General features: G+C 45.2%; 1 protein-coding gene across 1 annotated transcript in view; it reads left to right on the forward strand.

The window, feature by feature from the left end:
- The first annotated feature begins 7,518 nt into the window (after positions 1-7,518).
- LOC124722124 (b(0,+)-type amino acid transporter 1) overlaps positions 7,519-21,372 on the forward strand; it is a 579,051-nt gene continuing 565,197 nt past the window's right edge. The window contains exon 1 of the mRNA XM_047247330.1: positions 7,519-7,584. Within this exon, the coding sequence (XP_047103286.1) occupies positions 7,557-7,584 (28 nt within the window). The 5' untranslated portion in view covers positions 7,519-7,556. The remainder of the gene's footprint in view (positions 7,585-21,372) is intronic.

Genomic DNA, 21,372 nt, shown 5'->3' on the forward strand with positions numbered 1-21,372 from the left:
AATCCCCAACCCGGCCGGGAATCGAACCCGGGCCCGCTGCCTGGTAGTCAAGCACGTTGTCACTCAACTAAGCGGGCGGACGAATTTGCAGTAAAGAATGATAACTGAAATAAAACCTGTCTTAATCTCTTTCGCTGCTGGCTAGGTCTCACTGCTGCTATTGCAGTTCGTCTACTTTATCCACAACGATTCTGTTGCGAAGTCAAGACAGTGTGCTCTTCGTGCATAAGTGCTTTCAACTTCGTGGATATGTCTCACTGAATTCCTCCACACACTTTGAGGGAATAGTCTCTTCAGCGGAGTGACCCAACTGTAAAGCATAATTTATTTTAAAATTCATATTCTCCTTTGCTATCTTGTTCTTGACAAATACACAAATAAGTTCGTTGACGTTCAATTCGCAATGCTCTACAGACAACGACACAAGTTTAGTTTGCCTTTCCACTGATCGCAATATACACTGAAGAGCCAAAGAAACTGGTACAACAGCCTAATATCGTATAGGGACCCCGCGAGCACGTAGAAGTGCCGCAACACGAAATGGCATGGACTTGACTAACATCTCAAGTAGTGCTAGAGGGAAATGACACAATGAATCCTGAAGGGCTGTCTATGAACCCGTAAGAGTACGAGGTGGCGGAAATCTCTTCTGAACAGCACGTTGCAAGGCATCCCAGAGATGGTCAGTAATGTTCATTCAATGGATATGAATGGATGCAGGTGATTAGGTAAGATGATTACGTACATATCACCTGTCAGAGTCGTATCTAAACGTATCAGGGGTCCCATATCACTCCAACTGCACACGCCCCACACCATTACAGAGCCTCCACCAGCTTGAACAGTCCCCTGCTGACATGCAGATTCGATGGATTCATGAGGTTGTCTCCATACCCATACACATCCATCTACTCGATACAATTTGAAACAAGACTCGTATGATCAGGCAACATGTTTCCAGTCATCAACAGTCCAATGTCTGTGTTGACAGGCACAGGCGAGGCGTAAAGCTTTGTGTTGTGCAGTCATCAAGGGTACTGGTGTGGGCCTTCAGCTCCGAAACCCCTTACTGATGAAGCTTCGTGGAATGATTTTCACGCTCACACTTGTTGATGGCCCAGCATTGAAATTGAGAGAGGACAAGTTACTCTCTCACCTATTTTTCGTATATCGAAAATTATTAAAGATTTTGTTACAAGTTGACACACCTTGAGCAAGACTCTAGAAAGTTAACAGCCTGAGCAGACGTTGATGGAGCCTAGTAGGGCGCTAAAAGCATGAGGTATTTTTATGGTTCTTAGTTGGTAGAAACGGCATGTTGGGAGTTGAAAGCAATTGGCGGCGAGCCCATCCCTTAGTAAAGCTTGCCGGACAGGCCCACAGCTGTACAGGGCATACTGGGCAACCCCTTGTTGATACAGATCTCCAGCAGAACAATGTCGCGATACCTGCCGTGGCGCCAGCTGAAGCCTGGGCTGAGGGCAATGGTCTGAAGGAATGTGTCTACGCAGGGGAGTCATAAACCAGGCATTGTGTGAAGAGTCATGCGTAATAAAAATTCACAAGTTTTTGTGTTCGCTGATAGTGCAAATAGGCCTGTGAACCACTTCCATCAGCCGCTTTGGTTGTATAAGAAACTCCGGCATCTGAGAAATGTCTAGAGATAGAATCTTTATTGCAGCTCATAGTTATAACTAACAAGCTCCAAGGCACAGGCGATTTAGATAAAGATATTTAAGACTGTATCTGTCCGCTTGTTGCTGTGGGAAGCGACACGACTTCAGAAAATCATCTTCCCCCTCTGCGAAAACTTAAAATCCAGTAATTGGCGGTTTCATTTTTTTCCTGAGACGCAGGTTTCTTAACCCTTGCCCTGGTTCGACGTGAGTTTGTGCTGTCATGAGGGAGGGGAGATTTAGCGCCTCTAGAGACCTGTGATTGGCACAAGACGGGGTGAAGGCGGTGTCGTTCGTGCACTTTGCAAGAAAACGGATTTTTTTTCTGGAGAGGTGCAAAGCACTCAGGTGCAGGACTTTGATCTGGAAGGAACTTCTAGTCGAGGACCTGGCATGTGTGGTTGATACTTGAGACCTGTCCTGAGACTGACTTCACATGCGACTAGTTTAGACTGGGTGAAGTTTTTACTGTACCGACAATGTGACCTCAAATGTCTCGGACTGCTCGTTTGCCGAGGGCACACGTATTCGTTTTTGTTTTATCAGTCTTGACGTTTGGTATCCTTGTGCGCTCTGTCATATGAGTGTGCCAAATTGGTCCTTGGCACGACCAGCGAACAGGTGTGTCACACACTGAAATCTACTGTGATTTCAGGGCTCTGGTAGAGAGTAAATTGCGATCCGTTTGCCTGATCGCTAGACCGTGAGATTTCTGCATTTCTTTCGTGGCCGCGATCGATTCCCAGGTGCCGCCTCCACGTCTCGCCTCCGCCGCACACATCTCGCCAGCTGCAATTTACGTCGCCGTTCGAAGCAAACAGGGAAACGTACTACCGCTCCGGCATTTTCAGGTCACTTGCCCCCAGCTGCACCTATATAGGAAAACTTCAGTAGACTTGATCAATCAAAGTCAGATTCAGATTGCGTTACCCACATTTTTAGGGCCAGAGCTAAACCGTCTTTGTCAACACAGGATCCTTGTCCAGTGTAGTCTTAAACCACCTGTTAGTTGTTTACAGTATTCAATCAACTTGTTTAGCATAAGTGCCTGGCGCAGTAAAATTATGCCAACTTTCTCAGTCAGTTTAAACAGTCTCCACCAGTATTACCTTTCATTGTGGCGCAATGAATACCTCATGCTTTTATCGCCCTACCAGGCTCCATCAACGTCTGCTCAGGCCGTTAACTTTCTAGGGTCTCGCTCAAGGTGCGTCAGGTTGTAACAAAATCTTTAATAATTTTCCGTATACGAAAAATAGGTGAGAGAGTAACTTGTCCTTTCTCAAAATCTGCAGCAATTTTCGGAAGGGTTGCACTTCTGTCACGTTGAACGATTCTTTTCAGTCGTCGTTGGCCCCGTTCTTGCAGGATCTTTTTCGGCCACAGCGATGTCAAAGATTTGATGTTTACCGGATTCCTGACATTCACGATATACTCGTGAAATGGTCGTACGGGAAAATGCCCACTTCATCCCTATCTCGGAGATGCTGCGTCCCATCATTCGTGCGCCGACTATAACACCACGTTCATACTCACTTAAATCATGATAATCTGCATTTGTAGCAGCAGTAACGGATCTAAGAACTGTGCCAGGCACTTGACGTCTTATATAGGCGTTTCCGACCAGAGCGCCGTATTCGGACCGTTTACACGTCTCTGTATTTGAATACGCATGCCTAGAGCAGTTTCTTTGGCGCTTCAGTGTACTTTCCAAAAGATATTCCTGTGCCCTGAAGTGCGTTCGCGCGTGTTCCAGTAGCCAGCTTTAGTAAATTCCTCATATGATGTGGCATTAGATGGAAGCTCTGCATCATTGCTTTCCATCAATTCAATAACAGAATCGTTTCTTCATTTCGTAGGTAGATTTCCTGGTACTGAATTTATCATCTTGTGATATTGAGCCTGATCTACAACAATGGCAGATATGTTTGGTAATTTTTCGAGAACGCTCCTAAACCACTCTTCGTAGTGCCTGGCATTCATTTCAGAATGATAATCTTCACTTCCTTTTTGCCCTATAAAACATAAGCCAGCATTTTGTTCGAACCCATCTTCGTTCCCAATGTGTCACATTATAATCCTTTTTACAGACACAGCCGGTGTTTGAGTTCCTCATTTCCGGCCATTCCACTCTTGAACAATTCCTATGATAATCGTACACATCTTCTGATGCATAAGGCACTTTTTTGTCCCTGCCAACTAAATTTTCTGAAATTATTTGCACCACTCCAACTCTCATCAGTGTAGTAACTAGTCCATCCAGTATTACGCAAGTAACTTATTTCCCGCAAGAACTCTCTCTATTTCCTACTACTTGATTGTTTTCCATCAGTACAGGTCTTTTGTTGAACTTTTTGTATCTGAAGCGCAATTATCGAATTGTTTCACTCATACCAGGAAAATCTTTCACTTTAGTCTTCAACTTTTCCAATACATCTGTAACTGTTGGAAACTGCTTTTCCACATAGAAGTCGTGGATTTTTCTTCTTATGACTCCCTGCGTAAACTAGTCTAAAACAAACTTCTGTCGCCTGACAGAACTCTTTTTGTTGATACAAGACATGAAGTTTCCCTATATTCTCTCGAAATTCGCTTCACTGTACTTTCACTAATACCGAGACTTTCAGACGTTCTCATTACTGGCTATGATATGGAACTGCTCGCGCCCTGTTCTTTTTCGATCTCAATGTAACCACGCGCGCTGGTCACCATGCACCTTTCACAACTTCGTAAATTATGTATGGTTTCACACAAGTACAAGGCAACTAATTTTGTTACGAACACTGTCTCACACGAGTACACAACAGCGAATGGAAGCACGATTATTTCCTATCTGACGGGAAGCCTATAAGTAAACACTGCTGCAATGAGGAATGAAGTGGAAATACTGTTCAAAGGTCCGGCACATGTGAGCACACGGCGCATAGAAACGCAAAATCAAATAAATCAAAGATGTGATATTAGCTCTTTATGTAGATTTAATGCATAGAAACATAACAACTGTGTAAGGCAACAACAGAGCTTGCATTTACACTTTTCGTCTAGTTAATATGTATCTCCATTAAGCGAATTGCAGTTATCTATGCCCACCATTATTAGGACAAAAGGTCTAATCGGAAAGCAACATCAATTCTTCTGGAAGTGGAGTATGAATGTCTCTTTAAACTGTGCAAAGGAAATTTTTCTCCTAATTGCAGTCTGATTCCTATGACTCTTCAAATTTGGTACTCACCAAAAAATTGTCGAAATGGTCTTAAATATTATCGCGTATGCCGCCCACTTTTCAACTAAAATGTAATATTCATACGCCAAATAAAAGTAGACATTGACACGATTCCGGCAAGATATAACATATCGATGTTCGTCATGTGATGCGACCAGAATATGAGCTCAAAGTCAGGGGTCAATCATTATGAAGTTACCTCCACCACATCTGCGACGATAACAAGCACTTCTTATGGAATTTAGAAAAATTCGAAACAATTTACTTTTCATTCGTTCTCTGATTATATAAATATGAAACGACTCCGCTCTAGGAAATCATAATTTGTAGAAGCTATACGCTTAAAAAACAATAAATAGTGGAAGAAAGCTTGATAAGAGATTGTAACTGGGGATATGAAGAAATTCCAATGTATTTGACATGTTCGCTAAGAGCCTCCACTGGACAATTTAAAGACTACTTGAATACGGCTGATAGGCCAATCAACTATATTTGTAACTTACATGTTTCTTTATGAATTTTATTCTTAGTTCATTAATGTGATTGATAATAATGCCATACGATAAATAAATAAATACCGACAAGCGACGATGCTATCAAAGTATTTCTGAATTCGTTCGACGCCTGCCGCCATGCCTACTTGACAACGACTTCACACGATGGAACAGTACTCTAAAGCAGGTCGCACTAGCGCTGTGTGTGCAGTTCCCTCTATAGATGCTTTGCATTTTCGCAGAACCGCTTCCAGCAAATTTCAATCTTCGTTATAAGTCTACCGATTTTTCATGATCGTCCCGTTTCATACGGCTTCTTAGTGTTTATTGTGTTGGCAGAAGAGCCGACACTGTGTCACTAGAGGAGGCCGAAATGCACGCGTTTTAGCTCACGCAGGCTGGCGTGAGGAGGGAAGGACTATACTGACGTGAGGTCTGGAACATGAGAGGGAATTAGAATTCAGAAAGCGGACGTAATTAGTTTGATACTTAACTTTAATCCATTAATGATGAACGTCGCTCTTGACGGTACATGATTCACAATATTATCTGTTCAGAATAGTAACTGCTAGGTCGTAGCAAATGACGTAGCTGAAGGCTATGCTAAACTGTCATCTCTGCAAATGAGAGCGTATGTAGGCAGTGAACCATCGCTAGCAAAGTCGGCTGTACAACTGGAGCGAGTGCTAGGGAGTCTCTCTAGACTAGACCTGCTGTGTGGTGGCGCTCGGTCTGCAATCGCTGATAGTGGCGACACGCGGGTCCGACGTATACTAACGGACCGCGGCCGATTTAAAAGCTACCACCTAGCAAGTGTGGTGTCTGGCGGTGACACCACAGTGTTACCCCTGTATACTTATACGATTGTCATACTCAAAATGTTCATCACTAATGTTGGAATCAGATACCATCATCGGGTTCTTTTCCTTTGTTGTAGCCATTATCATACATTTATTCACACAGAGCTGCGATTCCCTAAAAAAAAGTGAAAGTTTTGCCCAAGTCTCTCAAAGGTTTTTACGATCGGCAAACGGCGATAATCTCCAGCAGACAACGGCATTGTCAGCTGCTACTGAATCTCCCTGATAAGTAGTTTATGAATACTGAAACATTACAGGTCCTATTACGCTTGCCGGCCAGCGTGGCCGAGCGGTTATAGGCGCTACAGTCTGGAACCGCGCGACCGCTACGATCGCAGGCTCGAATCCTGCGTCGGGCATGGATGTGTGTGATGTCCTTAGGTTAGTTAGGTTTAAGTAGTTCTAAGTTTTAGGGCACTGATGACCTTAGCAGTTAAGTTCCAGCCGGCCGCGGTGGCCATGCGGTTCTAGGCGCTGTAGTCCGCAACCGCGCGACTGCTACGGTCGCAGGTTCGACTCCTGCCTCGGGCATGGATGTGTGTGATGTCCTTAGGTTAGTTAGGTTTAAGTAGTTCTAAGTTCTAGGGGACTGATGACCTGAGATGTTAAGTCCCATAGTGCTCAGAGCCATTTGAACCATTTAGTTAAGTTCCATAGTGCTCAGAGCCATTTGAAGTCTATTACGCTTGATTGGCGCACACCCGATGGTATTTTGTTTTCTGTGGATAGTTCACTGTCTAGTGTAGCGTACTGTGTTCTATTAGTTAAATATCCCTCGAGTCATTCACATATTCGCGAAGATACGCCATACAGTCGCAATTTAGTTAGTAGTCGACAGTGTGGCACTGTGTGGAACGTCTTTCGCAAATGTGGCAAGAAGGAACATACCTGTACACCTGCCTCTGTTGTTTACAAGATACAGCGTGCGAATGAAGCAAGCTATGATGCGCACGAATGGTTTTTCCTGTATCGCTGTTGATTCTTTGAGAGACGAAGTTCGGTAGCGTCTGTGAAATTGATACCAACTCTTACGTAACTTAATTATTTTGTCAGATGTCGCGTCCGTAATTCCGAAGTACGAACGAGGAAATGCAAGTGCGGTCGCGTGCGGTGAATCCCCGGGGCGGCAGCGGCGGGGGCGGTGCGTGCGCAGACGCAGCGGCGCGCAAGCGGAAGGGGTAGGCGGCAGGGAGGGGGTGAGGGGTAAGGGTAGGGGTAGGGGGCGCGGTCCCCGGCCGGCCGCGGCCAGCGTCAGTCCGAGGAGTGTCATGATCGCAGACAGACGGCTCGCCGACGGGAAGACATGCATCAGAATGACCGCCGCATGCGTGGTGAGTCACCTGCGCGCTGCTCCCCGCTAATATTGCCGAGCAAACAGTAGCTGAGCGCATGCCTCCTCTTTACTTCCCTGCCTGACGCAATAGCGACGCGCTCCTCTAAGGTGGGGTGAAGCAGCAGGCTTTGCGTCCGTACCCGAAGTGTCACATCAACAAACCCTCTAATTTGATGCAGCAGATAAAACACTGGAAGTTATTTGTTGAATCACTGCTCGGCGTACCTCTTTATTTGAAGTATACGAAAAATATTACGGTAGCGGTCACCTTTCTCACAGATCGTAACCTCAGAGCATTTGATCTGACCGTTGGTGGAGAAAAGTAGAAAGCAAATCTTTGTTAACGTAAACACGATGCCGTACGAGGAGTCAGTAAAGATGACTACACTTTATGGTATCTTTAGTTAGTTCATTAATATGTGTTGATGACAAATGTACTAGTCAGGAAACGATCGACATATGTATCATGCTTAAAATCCTGCGAATTTAGAAAGTGAACGTTGAGCTCTAGCAGTAGTATTCCTGTGTGTAATAATAGGGAATTTGTTTACACCAGACATTATATGTACTGTCTTACGTTGCTAAATAGTGCGGCGGAATAAACACATTTCCCTGCTGTCCTAATGTCTTCCACAGTCTATGGGGCTTAAAAATAATTATTCATATTCCTCCTGAAATATTTTGTGGGTGGAACCTCCGAAAGCACACCGATATGAAGCAATACTTCTACTAAAAATATCGGTTTCATTATGTGTCAAAGTGGCACACCGATCGCAGGTTTCTTTCGCACGATGCGATTGTTTCGTATGTAAGTAAGTTTTACTTGCGCACCTCTGCACTGAGGCATTTAACGCCAATTGGCGAGTGTTACCAGACAATTTATCACACACAGACTTTGTCTGTAACTTCGACACTTACTGGACGAGAAGCAAAATATGGTATGAAGTAATATGATTGTAAAAATTACGAAGTACATTATGTAACCGACAACTAGCAACGTAATGCATCTGCTTCTGAGAGTCACAATACTTTTACTTATCTCTACTTAATCACCCATTTGATATCCCTGTCATTTGAGACAGCTTAAGGTATTTAAGCTCTAATCAATCTAACCAGAAGATTGGCTTAAATACCACAGTTGACCTGTTTTTCCTCCACAAATTGTTACCAGAGGTAACAGTCGAAAATTCATTTCAACTTTCACGAACCTCTCCACAACCCGCAGAGGACTAAGCCAATAACTTCCTAATCTTATGGGCGCAACCACTAAATGCACTCTTACACTGACTTCTTTTTAGTGAAAAAGTCAACTAAAGAAACCTGTTTGTAAGATTCTTAAGTTTTGCTTGCGTCTTGATTCGCGGACTAGATCAACATGAGTGTGGGAAACACCTGAGAAGCTGCATTCAGGCCGACGTCATTTCAGACTTCATAGTGTAGCCCGAATACAACATGTAAATGTGCAGACCAACAGTTGGGGCATTGATAACCAAAGAGGCCCGGGTTCGATGCCCGGCTGGGTCGGAGATTTTCTCCGCTCGGGCCCTGACTGTTGTGTAGTCCTTACGCTCCTATCATCGTAACTGATATTCCACTGCTGAAATGGCTGTATGGCCACGGTCCGAAAGCCAGTAAATTAAAAAAAAATATCCTTCGGGCAACCATCGTGCATTGAGATGGACATTATTATACAGAATCGTATCCACTCAGAAAATTTATAGTGGATACGTAATGGAGGGTATTTTCAATAAGTAGAAAAGCTAACTGTTTATGGTCCATTCGTATATGAAGCAAAGGTGAGAGAACAAGAGATTTATGCCATTCATTCAAGGAATTCAGTCTAACATTCAGATGACGTCAAGCTCGATGGGTAAAGAAGTGGGAAGGAATGGCTGTCTCTCGAACGATCTTCAGGCCCACATGGTCAAGGATGTCATTCAGTCCCGAGTTAGTCTGCCTATGCTCTGCAGCTCTGTAAAGTATACAGGTATATCCTCATACATCCATTAACGAGCCGAAACAGTATGACCACCTGTTTAACAGTGTGTTGGTCCAGCTTTGGGAGCGCAATACAGCAGCAGTTCTACTTCGCATGGATTCGAAAAGTCCTTGGTAGGTCCCTGACGTGAGGTGTGTGGGGCCAAATGCCTAAGCGCAGGTCACGCAATTCCCGTAAGTTACCGGCAGGTGTTTTTAGGAGCCTCCCAGATATGTTCCGCCCTGTTCAGATCAGGGGAATTTGGTGACCAAAACATCAACGTGAGTTCACTATCACTGAAGCACGATTCTGGTTGTGACAAGGGTAGTTATCCTGCTGGAATATGCCATCGCTGTCAGGGAAGACTTCAAGCATGAAGGGATGCAGGTGGTCCGCAATAATGTTCACGTAGTCCACAGCTGTTGTGGTGTCTTCGATTCCTATCACACGTCCCACGGAAAGCCAAGCAAACGACTTCTATAGCATAATACTGCTCCCACCAACAGGCGTCTGCAGAGAGACGCGAGGAGCATGTTTCGCCTGGATAACGGCTTTTGCGGACAAGACCATCGACCTGGTGTGGAAAGTAATGTGAGTCATGCGGCCAGGCGAAACGTTTCAATTGATACACTCTCCAGTCTCGATGATCCTGAGCCCAACGCAGTCGAAACGCACGATATCGTTGGGTCGACATGGGAACACGTTTGGAGCGGAGCGCCATGTTCAAAGGCTCGCATCCCAGTCGAAGCAGGCAAGATGGGCCACTAGGTGGTACGTGAAAAGCAATGGACCGCACCAGATACCTACAAGCAATTACGAGTTGCAATCAGTATATGTTTGTAGTATATTTACTAGCGTCCTCTCACAAGTGGCGGCGGGGTAGAAATCATTAGCTATGCTATCCGATTCACCCGAGAAGGATAGATGTTTCCTACGATGACGAGATCATTAGAGATGAACTCTAGGACATGTGGCCAACAATGCAGCTGTTGGCCCAGATTGTCCCACTCCTCAACGGCGATTCGGCGTAGATCCCTGAGTGGTTGGGGGGTCTCGACGTCCATAAACAGCCCTTTTCAATCTATCACAGGCATGTCCGATAGGGTTCATGTCTGGAGAACATGTTGGCCACTCTAGTCCAGCCATGCCGTTATCCTGAAGGAAGTCATTCACAAGATGTGCATAATTGGAGTTGTAACACGACGTCCTGTGGCTGCACGAAAAGTATTATTCAACGTGGGAGCGTTACTTTCAGGGTTTCTGCGAGTCATAATCCGTAGGTAGCGGTCATCCACTGCAGTTGTAGCCCTTGGGGGACCTGAGCGAGGCATGTCATCGACAGTTATGTCTCTCTGTATCTCCTCCATGTCCGAACAACATCGCTTTGGTTCACTACGAGACGCCTGGGCACTTAAATTGTTGAGAGCCCTTCCTGGCACAAAGTAACAGTGCGGACGCGATCGAACAGCGGTATTGACCATCGAGGCATGGTTGAGCTACAGACAACACGAGCCGGGTACCTCCTTCCCGGTGGAATGACTGGAACTGATTGGCTGTCGGACCCCCTCCGTCTAATAGGCGCTGCTCATGCATGGTTGTTAATATATTTGGGCGGAGTTATCGACACCTATGAACATTCAAATTGACTGTGTCTGTGATACAATATCCACAGTCAACGTCTATCTTCAGGAGTTCTGGGAATTGGGGTGTTGCAAAACTTTTTTTGATGTGTGTAGTAATAATGGAGACAGTAGCGAATAGGCCTTTTTCGATGTGAAATCGGGCCACATTATTTAGGAAAGAAGTTTACCTTCGACTGATGTCATTTCAGATGACTACCATATCATGTGAAATGTTTTACTGAAGACAAGGAAAACCTAAATTCGAATGACTGGACGGAGAATTGAGCCTCGCTCCTCCAGAATACAAGTGCAATAGCTGGACACCTCTTTGATCTCGAGAAACTCTTGCATACACTATGTCTGTTCTGTTTAGAGGCGTGGCATTGCTACTGCTAGGTCAGTTCCATTAGCGTGGAAGGCCACGGATTCCTAACAACAAGAAACGCTTCCCTATGAAGGAAACGTCTCGTTTTCCTGAAATATTTAGGCTGTATAGATTGTCCTTTGTGTCACTTGTATCTGCGGAAAAATCTTAGAGATTTTTTTTCATTGACATCATGGTCGTCTTTAGTTGCAAAACTATTTATTTATGAAACCCTTTATTGCAAATTCAGCTATGTGACCATTGTCAAATGGGATTCTGTAAAATTGTGTTTCAGTGCATATCGAAACCCTAAAAAAATATCTGACATGTATATACGTGAGGTATTTTTTAAGGCTTCGACATTTGGTGAAGCAAAGTTCTGCAGTATCCGGGTTGATTGTGACCGCACGGCCGAAATGAGAATAGTGGGCTTTCTAAACAAATATTTTTACAGCGAAGGGCGACCATTACATACAGTAATTTCAAAATGTTTACATTACTCGAGGCAATCATTCAGACATAAACTACTTCACTAAAGACAAAGCACTCGAAACTAGAAATTTTCAGAAAAGCGAGATGACATGTATCTACCCGCCAGGGTAGCCGAGCGCGCTAACGCGCTGCTTCCTGGTCTCGGGTAGGCGAGCCGGCCCCGGATCGAATCCGCCCGGCGCATTAACGACGAGGGCCGGTGTGCCGGCCAGCCTGGATGTGGTTTTTAGGCGGTTTTCCACATCCCACTAGGTGAATGCCGGGCTGGTCCCCACGTTCCGCCTCATTTCCACGCGTCGCAGACATTTGAAACACGTCTGCACTATTTCACGCTTTACACTAGATGCAGGCAGTTGGGGTACACTGATTCCGTCCTGGGGGGTACGGGGTGGCGGCAGGAAGGGCATCCGGCCATCCCTAACACTAACATTGCCAAATCCGTTGTAAGCACGCCGGCCCTGCGATCGCTGCGGGACTATGGCGTAAGCGAAAGAAAAAGAAAGAAGATGACATGTTTCTAGCTGCAAACGCAGGTCAACATAACCTACGAAAACAAATATAAATACGGATGGAGGAGAAATTGATTCTCATCTCTCTGTACGCTGTTTGATCAAAAGTATTCTAAATATTGGGGGATTGAGCGCTAGATGCCTGTAGAGGCGGAGCCGCTGGAATAAAACGAGGTGGGGAGTGTTGCGTTGTCAGTATAGAAGTAGTAACAGCACAGTGGGTCGGTTGGGAGGGCTCACTGACTTGGAACGTTAACTACCACTGTATGTCACCTGACTAACAAATCAATCATGGACATTTCAGCAGTTCTAAAGCTGTCCAAGCTAACTGTTGATGATATGGTTGTAACGTGGATATGCGAAGGAAATCCATAGCTAAACCACGACCAGACACGTCTCATATAGGCCTATTGACAGGGTCTGTCAAACACTGTAGAGGGTGGGTGTAAAAAAATCGTATGAAATGATCAGAAGAAAATATTCGTGAGTTCCAAAGTGCTCTCAGCGATCCGATTAGCGCAGTGACTGAGCGTAGAGAATTAAAAAAATGAGGGACAATGGTCGACCAGCTTCTCATAAGTCACACATTTCTATAGTCAACACTGAGGAACAGTTGAGCAGGTGTAAAGACCGATAACACTGCACACTGGGCGACTGAAGACAAGTGATGTGGAGTGATGAAACACGCTATACTCTGTGGTAATCCGATGGAAGTGTTCTGGTTTGGCGACGCCTGGAGAATGTTACCTGCGATCAAGTGCAGCGTCAACAGTGAGACAGGGAGGATGTGGTGTTACGGTATCGGGATGTTTTTCGTGGTTAGGGTGCGACCACATTACTACACTTAGCAAATACACTACTGGCCATTAAAATTGCTACACCAAGAAGAAATGCGGATGATAGACGGGTATTCATTGGACAAATATATTATACCAGAACTGACATGTGATTACATTTTCACGCAATTTGGGTGCATAGAACCTGAGAAATCAGTACCCAGACAAACCACCTCTGGCCGTAATAACGGCCTTGATACGCCTGGGCATTGAGTCAAACAGAGCTTGGATGGCGTGTACAGGTACAGCTGCCCATGCAGCTTCAACACGATACCGCAGTTCATCAAGAGTAGTGACTGGCGTATTGTGACGAGCTAGTTGCTCGGCCACCATTGACGAGACGATTTCAATTGGTGAGAGATCTGGAGAATGTGCTGGCCAGGGCAGCAGCCGAACATTTTCTGTAACCGGAAAGGCCCGTACAGGACCTGCAACATGCAGTCGTGCATTATCCTGCTGAAATGTAGGGTTTCGCAGGGATCGAATGAAGGGTAGAGCCACGGGTCGTAACACATCTGAAATTTAACGTCCACTGTTCAAAGTGCCGTCAGTGCGAACAAGAGGTGACCGACCCGTGCAACCAATGGAACCCCATACCATCACCCTGGGTGATACGCCAGTATGGGATGACGAATATACGCTTCCAATGTGCGTTCATCGCGATGTCGCCAAACACGGATGTGACCATCATGATGCTGTAAACAGAACCTGTATTCAACCGAAAAAATGACGTTTTGCCATTCGTGCACCCAGGTTCGTCGTTGAGTACATCATCGCAGGCGTTCCCGTCTGTGATGCAGCGTCAAGGGTAACCGCAGCCATGGTCTCCGAGCTGATAGTCCATGGTGCTGCAAACGTCGTCGAACTGTTCGTGCAGCTGGTTGTTGTCTTGCAAACGTCCCCATCTGTTGACTCAGGGATCGAGACGTGGCTGCACGATCCGTTACAGCAGTGCGGATAAGATGCCTGTCAGCTCGACTGCTAGTGATACAAGGCCGTTGGGATCCAGCACGGCGTTCCGTTTTACCCTCCTGAAGCCACCGATTCCATATTCTGCTAACAGTCATTGGATCACGACCAACGCGAGCAGCAATGTCGCGATACGATAAAACGCAATCGCGATAGGCTACAATCCGACCTTTATCAAAGTCGGAAACGTGATGGTACGCATTTCTCCTCTTTACACGAGGCATCACAACAACGTTTCACCAGGCAACACCGGTCAACTGCTGTTTGTGTATGAGAAATCGCCGGCCGGTGTGGCCGAGCGGTTCTAGGCTCTGCAGTGTGGAACCGCGCGACCGCTACGGTCGCAGGTTCGATTCCTGCCTCGGACATGGATGTGTGTGATGTCCTTAGGTTAGTTAGGTTTAAGTAGTTGTAAGTTCTAGGGCACAGATGGCCTCAGATATTAAGTCCCATAGTGCTCAGAGCGATTTGAATTTTTTGTATGAGATATCGGTTGGAAACTTTCCTCATGTCAGTAAGTTGTAGGTGTTGCCACCGGCGCCAACCTTGTGTAAATGCTCTAAAAAGCTAATCATTTGCATATCGCAGCATCTTCTTCCTATCGGTTAAATGTCGCGTCTGTAGCACGTCATCTTCGTGGTGCCGCAATTTTAATGGCCAGTAGTGTAGCTTAATGTGGAAGGACATGAACACACAGAACATTGTGTAATGCATACAGTAGAGGAATACTTCCCAGAGAATGATTGTCAGTATCAGTATGACAACATCCTGTCGTAAAGCAGCATCTGTGCTGCAATGGTTTGCGCGCAGTAACATTCCTGGAATGGACTGGCCTGCCCACAGTCCCAACCTGAACTCGGTGGAACACGTTTGGGACGAATAAGAAAGTCGAATTCGCTCCAGACCCGAGAGTCCAACATCTCAACCTTCTGTGGTTTCTGTTCTTAACAGAAAATTGTCTGCCATTCCTAGCACAGGTTTTCAGACACCGAATTGAAAGTGTCTCCAGCAGAGTTCAAATCATCACAAAGATGAAGTATGCAGACACCCCACATTTATATCTACTAATATGTAACCGTATGCTGTTGATCAGGTAGTGCATTACGACTTGTTTATTTTCCACGGCACTGGACTCAGGTTTAGAGCAAGAGCAGAAGATATTAGCTCAGAAAGAGCTCACCATTTGTCAATAATATCGCTTTCCAGACTCTATTACACAAAACTTAATAGTTTATCGAAAGCATCTTAAGAAATCTGCAATGTAATAGGATGTCAACGTCAGAAATTAATTATTTCAACGAATCAGATTATAGTTGGGAAAATAGATTTCTGTGAGCGTGATAAATAAGTGAAAATATATTTCTGACCATTTTGTTGTTGCTGACACCTTCATTCCGAGCGCCGGTTTGAGGCAGCTCTCCACGTTAGTCTCACCTGCGCTTCTTCATCGCTGCGTAAATGCTGAAATCTAAATCAGTTTAAACCTACGTACTGTAGGAAAACATTGGTCTTCCTTTGAAGTTTTATTTTCTACATTACTTCCCTTACCAGACCGTCAATTTCTTGATGCCTCAGGATGTGTTCTGTCAACAAATTCTTTCTTTTAGTCAAACTGTGCCACAAATTTATTTTCTCCCAAATTCACTTCACTACTTTCTCATTAGTTTTGCGTTCTTCTCATCTAATCCTCAGCATTCTCCTGAAACATCAAATTACAAAACATTGTATTCTCTTCATGTCTGGACTGTTTATCATCCATGTTTCACTTCTGTACAAGGCTACACTTCTGACGAATAAGTTAAGATAATCCTCATACTTAAATTCTATCTTTCAGTTACCCTTTTCTTGCTCTAGAAAATCTGTATTTTATCTCCTTTAGGATCATATTTATATTGGAATGTAACGTTCAGTATAGGTTTCGTGAGATTCTGGTCATTTCATATAGAGTCATTTTAAAGTCAGAAAGTAAAAGTTAATCCGCATCCCTTCAATGAGCGCTGGAGTGTCGCATTACCGTCCTGAGTAAGATCCTAATGCAGATGGTTGGCGTTCCCTCGCTGTGGTGTGATGATGGTGTGTCAAATGTATACTGCAGTATGTTGATAACTGTCGCAAATACTTGTTAAATGTAATATAGCTATGAGTAAGCATAGGATGAGGTGTTATTTGTTATTAATGAGAACGGGGTGAAAGCAAAGGCAGGGTGAAACATAGTCGTCGCGCAGCCGATGAGGTGCTAGAGATTGCCGGCCGCGGTGGTCTAGCGGTTCTAGGCGCGCAGTCCGGAAGCGCGCGACTGCTACGGTCGCAGGTTCGAATCCTGCCTCGGGCATGGATGTGTGTGATGTCCTTAGGTTAGTTAGGTTTAAGTAGTTCCAAGTTCTAGGGGACTGATGACCACAGTAGTTAAGTCCCATAGTGCTCAGAGACATTTGAACCATTTTTGCTAGAGATTAACGTCCCATCCGAGGACTGGATCGCTACCAGTTACCCCCACTATGTAAGACTCTTCATACTAATTTTGAATTTCAGCCGGCGAATTGGTACACTGTCCAGTGATTAAGAACTGCACGTCCTCGTATCTCATCTCTGTACCAATCAGATCGTAAGGACGGAAATTCTTCCACCGGCGGAAAGCAACCGGCACTCTCAGGTTCGAGTGCACATGCATGCATTAATCACTTCTGTTCAGGCGGCAGGGGAATAATCAAATTGGTGGAAAAAAGGGAGCCACTGCCCTATAGAATCGTACAAAATTCTCTAAAACTTCAATCACAGTAACTGGTGGTTGGTGTGTAAAGAGAACTGAGTCAAAGGCTACCATGTACAATTTAGTTCCTAATGTTTGTTTTCGAGAACAGCCCCGGACTAACAATGTTGCTCCTATCGTAATGCTGTCAGCGTTTCTTATAATCAATAGGGGACGATCTCTCCCTTGGATGAACGTAAGGCATTTCTTATAAACCAGCATCCTGCTACCGGTATTATCTTCAATTATTCTCTAGTTCATTGTAAATTCTCAGTCACAATATCATATTGCGACACGTATGTCAACCGTGATAGATCGCCCAGTGATTAACAGGCGATAAGCAACACTGTCCAGTTACATTAATGTGATCACCTGTCAAAAGCCCGAAAAATCAAATTTTTCGGCCCGACATATGCAGGAAGAGTGCCAGTGAGATTCTAGAAGGTATCGACAAGGATATGTAACCATGGCGACTCCAATACTGTGGCCAACTGCGCTAGTTTTCTCAGTTCAGGATCCATGGCGCGAACAGCCCGATCGGGGTGGTCCCACAGATTCTCGGCTGGGTTTAAATCTGGGGAGTTTGTCTGTCAAAAAAGTATGGTGCTCTTCGAGCCACACACGTACACTGTGAGCTGTGTGATACCTTGCATTGTCGTGTTGGTAGATGCCATCTTGCCGAGGAAAAACAAACTGCACGTTAGGGATCCCCAAGAATAGATGCATACTCCTGTTAACCAATTGTGCCTTCTGGAACGACGAGATCACCCAAGGAATGCCACGAAAGCTGCCCCAAGACCATAATGCTCCCACCTGCTTGCAGGTGCTTGTTTTCAGAAGTTTCACGCCGTGCATGCCAACGTCAGTCTGTCCGATGGAGCATAAAACGTGATTCATCTGAAAAGGCCACCTGTTGCCACTCGTTGGACGTCCAGTTGCAATAGTGGCGTGCAAATTCCAGCCTTCGTCGCCGATGAGTAGCAGTCAGCGTGGTTGCGTGAACCAGGCACCTGATGCAGAGACCCATACGCAGCAACGTTCGATGAACGGTCATGGAGGAGGCACTTCTGGTAGTCCCGTGGTACATTTGGACGGTCAGTTGCTCAACATTTGAACGTCTGTTTGCCCTTACACATCTCTGCAGGCGTCGTTCACTGCGGTAACCTATGGCCTATGGTGCACCACAGTTGTTTCGGCGTCATTTTTCGATAGCGCCATTTTGTCATGCATGGTATACACTGATCAGCCAGGACATTATGACCACCCTATCTAATATCCGGTATGTCCACCTTTGGCATGGATAACAGCGGCGAATGGCGAAAGATGTGGCGCGGAAGCATGAGGACTTGGTCGGTTGCTGGAGGGATGTGGCGCCACTTCTGCAACCACAAGTCACCTAATTCCCGTAATTTGTGGAGAGGGGGGCAATGAGCTCTGACGCCATATTTAATCACATCCCAAATGTGTTCGATCTGGGTCATAGCTGAGGGCCAGCCAGCACATCAATTGGAAGTCGCCACTGTGTTCTTCGAGCCGCTCCTTCACACTCCTGGACTTGTGACATGGCGTATTATCTTGTTGAAAAATGCCACTGCCATCGGGAAACATGATCGTCGTGAAGGGGTGCACGTGGTCTGCAACTTGTGCGCGATACTCCTTGGCCGCCATAGTGCCTTACAAACTCCACTGGACCCATGGATGCTCAAGTGAATGTTCTCCAGAACATCATGCAGCCGCCAGCTTGTCTTCGTTCGCAATTGCTGGTGTCAAGGAGCTGTTACCGTGGAAGACGACGGGTTCGCGCCCTCTCATAGATATGATGAGGAAGATATCGGGATTCGTCAGACCATGTAATGCACTGCCAATGCGTCAAAATCCAGTGCCGATGGTCACATGCCAATTTATGTCGTAGTTGCCGATGTCGTGGTATTAACATTGGCACACGCATGGGTCGTCGGCTGCGATCGTTACGAGTGTTTGGTGCACTGTATGTTCGGACACATTTGTACTCTGCCCATCATTAAAGTCTGAGTTAAATGGTTCAAAGGGCTCTGAGCACTATGGGACTTAACATCAGTCCCCTAGAACTTAGAACTACTTAAACCTAACTAACCTAAGGACATCACACACATCCACGCCCGAGGCAGGATTCGACCCTGCGACCGTAGCGGTCACGCGGTTCTAGACTGAAGCGCCTACAACCGCACGGCCACAGCGGCCGGCTAAAGTCTGAGTTAGTTCCACCACAGTTCGCCACCTGTCCTGTTTCACGAGTCTGCCCAGCCTACGACGCCCGACATCTGCCATGAAGAGTAGCCACTCTATCCCACAACGTATGGACGTGGTTTCACCTTGGTTTTTCCACGCGTTGAAGACACTCACCACAGCACTCCTCGAACACCCGACAAGTCGTGTAGTTACCGAAATGCTCGTGCCGAGCCTCCAGCCATCACAATATGCCCTCAATCAAATTCAGATAGACTGTGCGCCTTCCCAATTATATGGACTGACAGCACACTCACTGATACTACGTGCACTTTGCGTGTGTCTGACTAGCAGTCATACCTCGTCAGGTGACGCTGCTATCGCCTGGACAGGTTTATATCGATAGTAGGTCTGTGGTCGTGATGATCGGGCTGATCTGTGGCATGCGAACTGTTTGCAGACTTAACCATTTCGTAAATGCTTCCACCCTTGGTCCAAAAGTCACGATCATGCCGTATTGGACGTCAGATAAATCACTCCGTTTTCGAATGACGACAACGACTGCTTTGTTTTCTGCGTCCCCCCGATTCGCTTTAAATACCCTCCACTGCTAGTGCTGCCACGTGCCGTCTATGAGTGGTTATTGCACGTTGACGTCGAACATAGGCAGTGGTCACGTTAATCTAACACCACCGTATATAATCGCCTCGACAACAAATATGACGCAAGCACCATATGATTTCAAATATTATATTATAGCGTATACGTATGAAAATAGCCTTCTCCATGGAAATCAGGGTGGATTTGAAAACAACAACTAGCTCTATTCGGAAACGACATCCTCAGTTCATGGATATCAGAAACTATGTTTGTTATATCGTCATGTCTACTCCCTGTCAGGAAAACGCGTTGCAATGGGATATCCAACCGTTTTTTGCTAACATGCAGGACGTACCACGTTATCCTGAATGGAGAGTTATCTATTGGCACTGAAGTAACGACCCTTGCTGTTCCTATTATGCTTTAATGATGTAGTGGATAAAATTATTTACAGCCTTAGTCATTTTACATATGATGCAGCTATCAATGCGAAATCCCATCTAGTAAAAATTGCAGTAATATTCAAATATGTGTCGACATGATATCAGTACGGGAACGCTTAATGATGTAGGGAAATAAAACGCTGAATACCTGACGACATATAAAAGCACGAGATTGTTTCACTACAGGATTAATGAGTCACAAGTGGAGTTAGTTCTGTGACACTAATATTAGGAGGTAACAATATAAAGTGTAAACACGACAAGGCAGTTATCGATCATGCGAACGATAGGTCACGATTAATTAGTAGGATACTGGGAAACTGCAGTTTGTTAAGAAGAGATCTGTATACGAAACACTCTTACGGCACGTTTCTAAGTGTTTGGGGGTCACACAATGTCAGTCTAACAGGGGTATCGAACAAGGGCGTTGAAGATGGCCACAGGTTTGCTTAACTTGGGAGAAAAATGCTGTATAATCTAAAGCGACACACATTCGATGAAAGACGCAATACATCTAGCGAAAAACTACTTAGAAAACTACGAGAACCATCTCCCATGTCAGAAATTACGAAAAATCGTATCTATCTGGTATATAGGGTGATTATAAAGTAACTATACACACTTCGTGGGTGTAATGTATGCATCAAAACAAGAGTAAAATGTTAAATTTTGTCTGAAATTACTTTATTTCAGAGTAATGCCGTACAGTAGGGATCACAAGTGCAACACCAACAAAAAAATTAATTCTTCACAGAAAGCAAATACACTGAGGGACCTGAAATTCAACATAACTACCTACTGTACATTTACCCCATAATACAGTATGTTCAAAACGATGTCCATGTAGACAAAGACGGTGATATGCTCGACGTGTTACCGCTCTCGAAATGTTGCAGACTCCGTTTATTTCATTCTGCACAGTCGCACAACCATTTTCTATTCGCTGCTGTAATTGTGCAACATTCTCAGTTGCAATACCATACAAGATCTCAATGAGATGGCTCTAAAGGTAGAAGGCC

Source organism: Schistocerca piceifrons, chromosome X (assembly GCF_021461385.2).
Source record: "Schistocerca piceifrons isolate TAMUIC-IGC-003096 chromosome X, iqSchPice1.1, whole genome shotgun sequence".
Lineage (NCBI taxonomy): Eukaryota > Metazoa > Arthropoda > Insecta > Orthoptera > Acrididae > Schistocerca > Schistocerca piceifrons.